The following is an 11,188-nucleotide window of genomic DNA, read 5'->3' as shown; positions in this document are numbered from 1 at the left end:
TTCAATCACGTTAGTACCCAAGGTTATTTTACGGTGACTCTCACGACGGTCAATGTCCACAATAATCAATCCTTGTGCCGCCAGTTCAACTTTACCAATTTTAATGGTCACCTCTTTGAATCCCACCTGCGGCACGGGCTGACCATTGCTGGCGATGATACTCAGGTCGTCATCTGGGTAGCGGGTTATGTCCGAGTCATTCCAGTACCGCTTAAAGAGCACATAAGGGATGGTAGTTACCTGTGACCCGGTGTCTAGTAGGGCACTCATAGGAATGCCATCCAGTACCACAGGCAAGACTGGACGTCCTCCTACGTATTTATCATGCCAGTTCGATGGGCCTGATGATCTTATGCCTGGGGATTGGCCCTCTGCCCCATGTTGTGCCTGTTTAAATGATAGTACCTTGCCATATGTCCGAGTTGATTGCAGCGGCGGCAGATGGGTCGTCCGTCCTCGTTGTATCTGTCGCTGGGTCTTCCTCTGGACGATGGGATCCTCCTCTGTCGGTGCCACGGGACGTCCTCCGGTCCGGACGCCAGCTGGGTCTTTCCTGGAGGAGAGACCTGTAAAGACTGCACAGTTCTGGTTAGCGCGGCTACGCTTTTAGTCAGCTCTTGGACCTGATAGTGCAGGTCTGTAGCCGGGTTGTTGTCCAAAGCCTGCGCACCAGCTCCTACAGACTCTGTAGACAAGGGCGCCGCCTCCTGATGATAGGTAATAGCAGGGCGCCGGTGGGTTACAGCGCTACCCGGTGCTGGTTCTCGGAGCACCCGGATGGCCCTGTCTTTGAACTTTGCAAAGTCTAAACCAGGGTTCTGCAAGGCCATTGCACGTAACTGGGTTCGGTGGGCGTTGGACAGCAGACCCTCAATGAATTGCTCAGTTAACAGTTCATCTGCATTCTGCACACTGTCAGGGTCTGCCTGTTTAATGGCTCCCAGGGCCTCTTGCAAACTCAAAGCATAGTCTCTTATACTGTCTTGGGCCCGCTGCTTGCACCCATAAAATCTCATTTTGATCTCGGCTGAGGTGCGGGTGTCAAAAGTGTCCTTCAGACGGGCCAAGATCTCTTTTACGGTCTCCTTGTCCCAGACTGACCAGGACTTTACTTCACGCTGGGCTGCGCCGGTTAACTGGCCTATCAATATGCTCACTTTCTGTCCCTCGGTCAGGGGGTATACTTTAAATAGGCTGTACAGTCTCTCTTTAAAGTCGCTTAGGGTATGCGACTCCCCTGAGTATTGGGGCAGCCAGGCATTGTGAATGGCATTACTGCGGCAGTGGCCGCGCTGGTGGTAGAGGGTCCCTCCTTGTCCGTCATCTTCCTCCCCCCTAGTTAAGTGTGGCCTACCTTCCAATGATCCTCTTCTGTAGGCCGCGGCTCCGCTGGTACTGCTCCGGACGAGGACCTTGCGTCGCGTCCTGGTGACGCCAGCGTCGCTCTCTCTCTCTTCCAGGACCTTGCGCAGCGTCGGTGCGTGGGGCGGAGCTTCAGGTCTCGCGCGGTTTGGACGTCCACACCCCTCTTCTTCCCGCGCGGCGTCCTGAAGATGGCGTCCGATGGCGGGAAAACGGCTGAAGACGGCGGGAAATGACTGAAGATGGCGGGAGACGACTGAAGATGGCGGGAAACGGCTTCGGATGGTGGGAAACTTCACTCAGGTAAGTGCAAAGTCTTTTTCAGGCACGCAATACCCGTTTGTGGTGGGTTGGTCACAATCCTGCCGACTACGCCAAAGTTGACGCGCCCCCTGGGCCGTGTGTGTACGTGTGTGGGTTACCCGGAGCCGAGTCTCTGTGTAGTCTCCGTGGCGGCGACCCGGTCCCGTGGCTCAGGGTGGTCAAACCAGTGGCAGTTTTTATAGGGTTTTTGTGGTTTAATGTCCGACTACGCCACCTGTGGATTGCGGTCAGGGTGTACCGCCGCTGCGAGGCAGACCGCTGAGGCTGGTGTGGTGTGCGCAGCAAAGGATGGGATAACTCCCCACGGGAACAGTATAGCCTCAGGGCAGGGAATGTGGATGATGGGAGTGATGGTGCACGGGCGCAGCAGGAACGACTCAGAGTCTTTGCAGTGCAGTTCAGGGTCTTTACTGGTGATAATAAGGCAGACCCTCCCGGGAGTACTGGCTAGCATTAGGGGCCTGGTCAGTCTGTGAGCAAACAGGAGTTCCCCTGACCAGGTGGAGTTGTAGGCCTCCCCGTCTGACTGCACTCTTCCTGGCTACCTTGCTGTAAGCGAGTGGAAGTAGCCCACGTCCCTGAGTGTACCGTGTGGTGCTCACCCGTATGGCTGGTGACTTGGGGCCTTCTGATAGCCCCCGCTCCTCGATGGCGGTGCTGGTCCCTTGCTCGTGACTGAGCCTCCGGGCTTCTATGGCCAGAGGACCTGAAATCCCCTGCCGGCGGGTTTCTGCTGCTGGGTATATATACGTCCCCACAGCCTCGGATTCCTGTGCCCGGTTCTTAGTGTCTTCTGCCAGGACGAACTCCGCTTATCTCAAGTCCCTGGTCTTCAGCTCCTGCTCCTACAGAGCTCCTCGCTGTTACTTTCCCTGTGTCTGGAACTAACTCCAGGCTCTGACTGCACTAACCCCGTCCCAGATCCAGTTTATATAGGGCAGGTTCCTCCCCTATCTGGTCTGGGACAGGAGGTGTTGCATGTTTAAGGGCTCCTGACCAGGAAACCTCCCACTTGCTCCCAGACGTAATATTTCTATTACTGTGGTAACCAGACCCCTGGGGTGCCACATACTTACCGACCTGGAGTAATGAATATGTCCAAGGTCATGAAGGGGTTAAAGAGTAACCGTCGATTTAATTTTTATTTCATAAATCAATAGTACACATGAAAATAAGTAACTTTGCAATATATCTTATCAGAGAAATTTACAGTTAACTGAGATAAAAAAAAAAGTTGTAAAATAAAGTAAAAATGATTTGAAGAAAAACAGAGTTCCATACTAGCTATAAAATATTTTGTCATTCATTATATAATTATAATAACTTTGCTCCTGAGCATTTTCTTTCACTTTAAAGCCCTTTGTCACTTGCGACACAGTCTGTTTCATAGCAACCCTTCTGGAGAGGTGCAGGCGGGCAGCCCTCTGCAGGCTGTCAGGGAGAATCAAAAGAGCTGCTGCTTTCAAACAGCTGATCGCTTAGTGCCACAAGGAGGAACAAGCACCAAGACTCAAGGCTAAACACTAAGAAGAATAAATAAGGTGACGTGCCCTTCTGTTTTTTCTGCTTCTCTATTGCTATGATTTTTATGATCATCACCTTTTTGTATGCACTCATAGATCTGAACTGAAATAATTGTATATGCGCTCCATGTTTTATAAATGTATTAAACTTTTATTCTTTGTTTTTCTTTGCTTGTTACAACTAAAGTGCAACTACTTTCCTTTCTTAAAAGGAGTTATTCATGAAAACAACAGGATAGGTGATAACTTAATGATTGGTGAAGGTCCGACTGCTGGGATCCACATCAATTGGCAGAATGGGGCACTTTTATCTCTCCTAGGATGGATTGGCAGTGTAAATAATTGACTGCCACTCCATTAATTCCCTATGGAATGTGTTCTGTGAACCCTGCCATGTGTTCTGCTTGACTTTTTTTGGCAGCCCCACTCAACCTGCATTGCATTTTGTAGTGGGAATAAAAGTGCCTTAATGGGGATAAAAATTCCCCGTTCTGCCAATCGGTGTAGATCCCAGCAGATTGGACCCCCACCGACCAGTAAGTTATCATTTGTCCTTCGGAAAGTTTGATAATATAGTGTAGCACTGGAAATATCTTTATGCTATGATCTGAAATGTACCTATTGGAGCTGGTGACAGCAGCATATCTTTGTAGTCATTATCTTGATAACTCAAGTTTGCACAAATGCAGTGACCTTTCTTTTTTACCAGACAATAGAAGTCACTGTGCTCTGACGTAGATATGCATGACTAGACGAGAAACGTCTTTTTAAATTCCAGTAACATTTGTAAAGGTAAAAGTCAGCGCTCTTGAGTATTATCGAAGGAGGTTCCTGCGTATTCTAGTTATGGCTCAAAGCTGTTTACCTAACAGAACTTATATTGGAAAGTCAACACACAGGTCTTATTAGAGAGACGGGCACATTCATTTCTAGGAGTAAACTGTTTATAGATATCAAACAAGAATTGTTAATCTGCTAGGTACTGTACATTGCCAAAGGGCTAGGTTTTACCAGACAGAACTGGGTACAAACCTACAGTCTTGTACACAATTCTCTACCACATGTAATGGAAATTTATCAGCCTTGGCTGGAGATGGAAAATCTATAATTGCTTAAAGGGAATTCTCAAGCTTGGAAGTTATTCCCTATATACTGAATAGTGATAACTTCCAAATTGTTGGTGATCTGACTGCTGGGACCTCCACAGATCTCAAGAACCGTGTGAATGGAGCAGTGGTCAATCATGCAAACTGACGCTCCATTCATTCTTAATGGGACTGCTAGACATAGCCGAACAATACACTCAGTTGGTCTTTGGCAGTCCCATAAGAATGAATGGAGCGGTAATGTGCAAGATCAACCACTGCTCCATTCACACAGGGCTTTTGAAAGTCCTGGTTCTTGGGATCGGTGTCCCAGTAGTTAGACCCCCAACCATTGAGAAGTTATCCCCTATGTCTGGAGATAATAGACTTGAGAAAAACCCTTTAAGTATTTGACCCTAACAAAACTATTGCAGGAAATTCTGTCACTTCTATAGTCAAAAGTTTTGAAACTTTGGTCAGGGACAGAATATGACAGCTAAAGTATTGCCATGTGCAGTCTGAGATACTTTATTGTCATTGCTGTCCCCATTTGAGCTCATAGTCTAAATTCCTTATCAGTATGTCTTTGGAGTGTGGCAGAAAACCAAAGTACCAGGAGAAAACCCACGCAAACACGGGGAGAACATACAAACTCCTTGCATATGAAGTCATTGGTGGGATGTGAATCCAGGACCCAGTGCTGCAAAGCAACAGTGTTAACCACTGAGCCACCGTGCTGCCCGGTGGCTGTTCAGGGTCCAGCAGAGGAATCACTGCCTCTGCAGAGTTCCCTTTTAAACATGGTGCTGAAATATCATTCGCTCATTGCACCCTACCATGTGAAGACACTAGATCACTAAAATGGCCCACGCAAGTAAGACTTTGAGGGTGAGAGTTGTATAAAGCTGTTCAGCTGGCAGCTTTCTCTAACCATTTACTAGGGATAGACCTACCAATTTAATTGAGGAATCAGCTGTTTATTCAGGGATCCGGTACATTAAAGGAGTTGTCCACTTTTGGGATAATCTCTGCTTATTAATCGGGTCTTTTCATAATAAGCTGTTTTGAAAGTGTTTCCCTGCTTGAACGAACAATGATCAGCTCTAATTTGCTGGGGAAACCTGTCAGTAACGGGAAATTTACCTACAGTGCCAACACAAGAGAAATTGTATCTCTCTACTAACTGAAAATTCAGTGATAGACAAACTGGACAGCATTTACAGTAACATTGATGATCAAAAGAAAAATTCTTTCAATTCTGCAGATTTGCTTTACCTTTTGTTTGACATAAATATTGGCTTTAAAGTTGCCCACTACTTTGATATTGATCACCTATCCATGCAATAGGCCAATATCAAAGTAGTAGCCAACCCCTTTAACATTTTTGTTCACAATGATGAGGCATAAAACTCTGACACTGTATAATATGGCAGTTTTTGGGCTCATGTGCCACTGTTACCTCTGCAAAATGTATAGCTACATATCACTCGGCTCCAATTTTCTCATAGTATTAATGTTTTTCACTTTACAGATAAATTAATGGTGAAGCTTGAATGTCACCATGGCAGAGGGAGATGATGATGACAACAAATCGCAAGCTCTAGTGTTTCGTCTTCATGTTAACACTCCACGAGTTGTACGGGAGGTGTTACTGGAACGTGGTTGGGAGGAATTTGATGAAGAGAAACAGAGTGAAACAGAGTGGAACCTGTACTGGAGAACGTCAGCATTCCGAATATCCGACCATGATAATATAAAGCCTTGGCAACGGCTTAATCATCATCCCGGGACAGCACAGATGACAAAAAAAGACTGTTTGGCCAGACATTTAAAACGAATGAGAGTAATATATGGATCATCCTACTTTGAGTTTAGCCCTGTTGTATTTATTTTACCAAATGACTACACAAAGTTCTTAGCTGAATATACCAAAGAAAGACATGAAAAAAAATCAGTCTATTGGATCTGTAAACCAACTGACATGTCAAGAGGTAGGGGAATATTTATTTTTCAAGACATTAAGGACTTGGCCTATGACTGCACTGTCATTGTTCAGAAATATATCACAAACCCGCTACTAATATCTGGCTATAAATTTGACCTACGTATTTATGTATGTGTTACATGTTTCTGTCCACTGACTATATACATCTACCAAGAAGGACTAGTCAGATTTGCAACAGAGAAGTTCAGTCTGAGTTCCCTTGATAATATTTTTGCTCATCTGACTAACACCAGTATTAACAAATACAGCACTTCATACTCAGCGGACAAGGAGAGGGTTGGAAGTGGATGCAAGTGGACGTTTGGTCAGTTTCGATCCTATCTCCGCAATTTAGAGATTGATGATGTTTTACTGTGGCAGAGAATATATAACATAGTAACCATGACCATATTATCCATTGCTCCATCCATACCTCAGTATCCTAACTGCTTTGAGCTTTTTGGTTTTGATATTCTCATTGATGATACATTAAAGCCTTGGCTTTTAGAGGTGAACTATAGCCCTGCATTGTCTGTAGACTGTGCTAATGATGTAACTGTTAAAAAAAGTCTCATCAATGACATCATTGATCTTCTCAACTACAAATCATCTGATTTAAGCAGAGACAACAACAGAAAATCCAGTACCAAGTCTCAGTTTTTACAGCCTTCTACAAAACATATATCACATGGCTACGACAACATTACACAGACCTCTGGCCAATTAAAAAAAAGCTTGATGACAATTAGTAACTCAAAAGAAAACCTTAATCACTTTGAGGGCCCTAGAAGTGCTTCTTATGAAAATTATGGCCTACACAATGATAACGATGAAACATTAGTCCAAAAGGGACTCAAAAGGATATGTTGTAACTTCAATTTTATGGAAAACTCATCAAATGAACATATTGTGATCAGAGGATCTGTGTCAAGTGGGAAGACAACAATGTGTCCTCGAAAGACATTAACTTCTAGACTACGAGAAAAAATGAATATGCCTAAAAGACTGGGAGTTTCAAAACTGCCATTAGTTCTGAGCAGTTCAAGAGCCAAGGCATGTGGAAGCAATGTGGTGAAGACTGCACAGTGGAGACCTACTGATTATCCTCTTTTCCCTCTATACTACATTTCAGATGCAAACAACATGCCACCTGTTCGTGTAGGTGATTTTTTTCTCATCTTCCCTTTCAGCCAATCTTCGTTCCTTGCATCAAAAACCGGAGCAAATGTTAAAATTATAATTCAAGAAATGTTTAAAATAATGCAAAAATTGTCAACAAATATTAAGCTGACCTGAATTTTAACACATTTTGGCATATCTCTAAGTTTATGGGCTTCGATACAAAAATCTCGTCCATGTCCATTCCAGCATCATGACCAATGATAATTTAATACATTGACAGCTCTTTAATCTGTAGCCTCTGTTACAAAACAGCTCGTATTCTGACTCTTAGGCGTTTTTGGTGCATTTTTTTCCATGGAGAAATGGGCCAAAAACGCATTGCAAACCTTATCCCATGATTTCCTATGACATTTTGCAGAATCTATGCACATGATCAGGATTTTTCCTGACTGAATTTCATGTGCAGAAGAAGAAGCAGCATGTCCATTCTTTGTGTGTTTTGGCCTGCGTTTTTCCAATACAATGCACTGGAAAAAACACATGGTAAATCCGCAGGCAAAAAACACACAAAAAACGCATGAAAACACATCAAAACACTGTGGATTTTCCACAGCGTTTTTGCTGACAAGAGGTGGAGAACCTTGCAGAAACGCTGCAGAAATTTCTGCAAGCAATTCCTGATTGTGCTTAGGCTTTATTTACACATCAGTATTTTTGATCAGTATTTCATCAGTATTTGTATGCCAAACAGGTGTCAATCTTTCAAATATAGAACTGTTTAGGGGACAAAAGTGCACAGACATAGAGAAGTATCTCCTGATAAGGACAGTGAAAGGCGGGAGTATGTGCTCACCTGGTGATGTGTGAAGGCATAGCAGCTGTAGGCAGGTGGCGTGTGACTGCTGGTGCGGCCCTGTGGCTGAAGGAGAAAAACTTCATTTAGATGAATAATTGTGATAATGTCTTCCTCTACTAATCTTTCAGTTATGGATTTTCTTTTTAAGTTCCACTCCTGGTTTTGATATGCAAACACTGATGCAAAATACTGACCAAATACTGTCATGTCAATAAACCCTAGGGGGGGGTTGGAGTCAAGCCCATGTATATCATCCACATACTCTAAAAGGCAATATATACAGAAGATATCTTCATAACAAAATCCTTTATTGAATGTATCGCCCTGCTTATCACTATGCTGATGTCACGTCGACAGGTGGTACAGGGCATCCACTGTTGTCCCCCATGATTTGATTGACATTCTTTTCCAGGGGGAACAGAGGAGTGGAGGAACTGAACAATAAATGGGGCAGAGCGAGAGGGAACCTAAGAAACAGATACTCCCAGCCATAGCTGTGATCTGAAGAAAAGAAAAGGGAGCCAGGAGATTAAAGGGATTATCAGGGAATATTTTTTTTTACTATGGACCTAAGAACTAACAGGCTGGTAGCTGCTAACTACCTGTCTATTCTGCCCGCTGCCAATCTCTGCCGGCTCAGAGTGGTCACAGACATCTCTTGCCGGCAATTCTGCGGCTTCTGCTGACATCACGTTGATACAGCAGCTCCTTCTCTTCCGATCTGCCCTGTTGATGGGGCGTGACTACTGATCTCTGGCTGATTGACAGTTGGCTCCCTGCTGCTTAAGTGTGGAAAGTTGTTTGTCAATCCTCATGACATAAGCAGTCATGCACCCGATAGGGCATCCCGGAAGAGGAAGAGCTGCTCTGTTGACATGAAGCAGCAGAATCACCGGCAGGAGCAGTCCGTGACCACTCTGAGCTGCAACCAGGTAGAACAGGTAGGTAGTTAGCAACTACCTGCCTGTTAATTGTTGGACTATAGTAAAAAAATAAAATAGTTATGGATAACCCCTTCAAGACATACTTTAGTGTTGCTAGTACCGTTTTAATGAGTGCATATTCTTTCCTTTACTCTGCTTTAATTCTTCAATGATTTTATTTTTTCTCAAGTTAAAATAATAAAGATTCATGGCTAAAGCAGTTTACTCATACAAACACAATAAGCAATTGTTTAAATTTATAACAAAAAATCTAATTCTTACTCATAGCAGCACAGAAGTGGAAATTACAGACCCTAACAATGAAAAAAGGTATGAGTAGAAAAACTCACTGGCAAAAAAATAAACAAACTAATGTCCTTCACTCACTTAAAGGAGTTGTATCATCATCGTAAATGGTTAAAATCCAAAAGTGCTTCAGTGGTGGCCAAAGTCATAAGGAGTGCATAATGAGTAGTGAATATGGAGTTACAAGCTTTTTCTAATAAAGCTTGTAAACGCTGCGTTGAAGGTTGCTAGATTATTTTTAAATGCTTGGATCTGCAAATCTTGCATGCTAAACATTAGCTTTCAGTATGGGGCAGATTAGGAGAGTAGCTGAATTACTGCAACCCTTTAATTTCTAGTGATGAATTGCCTCTAAGATAGACATATAGTATATAAATGACTAAAAAAATACAGAAGACGAATGACTCTAGAAAGACTTGGGTGGAGAAAGGCTCACAGTTTGAAGAACTGAAATGTCACACATACTGTACATGGGTGAATAAAGTTTACTTCACTAGCTCACGTCTGAATGTTGCTATTTTTGCTGTACCTAACCACAAAAATAAAGATGTTGTACTATTGTGGAAGAACAAGGCGATTTTGGTGATGAAGGGGCCTTTGTGCTTCAAAAGCTTGTAAATATTATTTTTCTGGATAGACAATACAAATGTCACTCTTAGAATATGTTTGTCTTTTTTTTACATAAAAGTGTTTACATAGATTATCCTGGTTGACACAAGACCACAATATAATTTTTTATTGCATATCATAATTGCTACTGTGGCACCCCTGTGGGTTCAGTCACCACAGAGATACTGCATTTCACCCAGAGGTGTGGTATCCCACTCTCAGGTAAGGATGGAGTACTGCCCGGGACCCACACACCCGCATCCAACACACTCCACTTCAGTAGGGAAGGGCGAGATTGCTCCTAAGGGAGAGAGCAGTCCCTGGTCCCTAGCTGGAGTGTGGAACCATGTAGTGGGTGTGGGTGGAAGAAGTAGTTTAGGGGAGCATCTTCAGTGGGAATATAAGAAAGCAGGGAACTATCTAGAAGCAGCCAGTCCTGCTCAGGAGAGCAGTGTAGGAGGGCCAGGCTCCAGTGCTTGGAGCAGGATTTGAGAGGAGAGAGAGGAGTGGGGCCTAGTCTGAGAGGCCCAGGAGAGAGAGTGAGAGAGGATGGGAGCAGAGGGAAGGTCCAGAGACAGAGGGGATCCCAGGGGCACGGTGAGAGCAGGAAGCCACCCGTGCGCCCGAATCTACACGGACGTGAAGGGATCAGGCTACAGAGAGGACCCGCCCCTAACTAGTGGAGAACTACTAAGCTCAGCTAGAAACCGGAGGCTTCTGTGCTTTCAGGGTGCTGCTGCCGACAACCGCAACTACATCGCTAAAAAGGTAGCCACATAGGATTCAGGGGACTGCAGTTGCCCGCCAAAATCTGAGGTTACCGGCTTGGGACACTGGTTGTGAGGCGCAAGGCAGGAGGGTGAGAGCCAGCGCAGGAAGACGACCGAGAAAGGAACATAGAACGGGGTCCCGTTTAAGTACTCCTGAAATACTTGAGAGCTGCTGAACCCCTTTCTTGGTGAACGCAGGACGACGTGGGTGGTTATAATCCGGAAAGTGTAACCTGAGGAACTTAACAACTGTGAGTAAAACCTGAAGACTGCACCCCACTGTGTCCTTGAATAATTGCTGCGCCATCACCAGCCCTGCACTAC

General features: G+C 44.5%; 1 protein-coding gene across 1 annotated transcript; it reads left to right on the top strand.

Moving 5' to 3' along the window:
* Positions 1 to 3,100: 3,100 nt before the first annotated feature.
* Positions 3,101 to 9,891, top strand: TTLL2 (tubulin tyrosine ligase like 2). Its single transcript, XM_073673392.1, has 2 exons — positions 3,101 to 3,227; positions 5,826 to 9,891. The coding sequence occupies exon 2, from the start codon at positions 5,856 to 5,858 to the stop codon at positions 7,572 to 7,574; it is 1,719 nt and encodes a 572-aa protein (XP_073529493.1). The 5' UTR covers positions 3,101 to 3,227; positions 5,826 to 5,855; the 3' UTR covers positions 7,575 to 9,891.
* The last annotated feature ends 1,297 nt before the right edge of the window (positions 9,892 to 11,188 follow it).

The sequence above is a fragment of the Phyllobates terribilis genome, unplaced genomic scaffold, assembly GCF_046119375.1.
Source record: "Phyllobates terribilis strain yellow unplaced genomic scaffold, ASM4611937v1 Scaffold_3__8_contigs__length_932513732, whole genome shotgun sequence".
NCBI lineage: Eukaryota > Metazoa > Chordata > Amphibia > Anura > Dendrobatidae > Phyllobates > Phyllobates terribilis.
The sequence above is the reverse complement of the archived record's forward strand: the minus strand, read 5'-3'. Positions and strand labels throughout refer to the sequence as shown.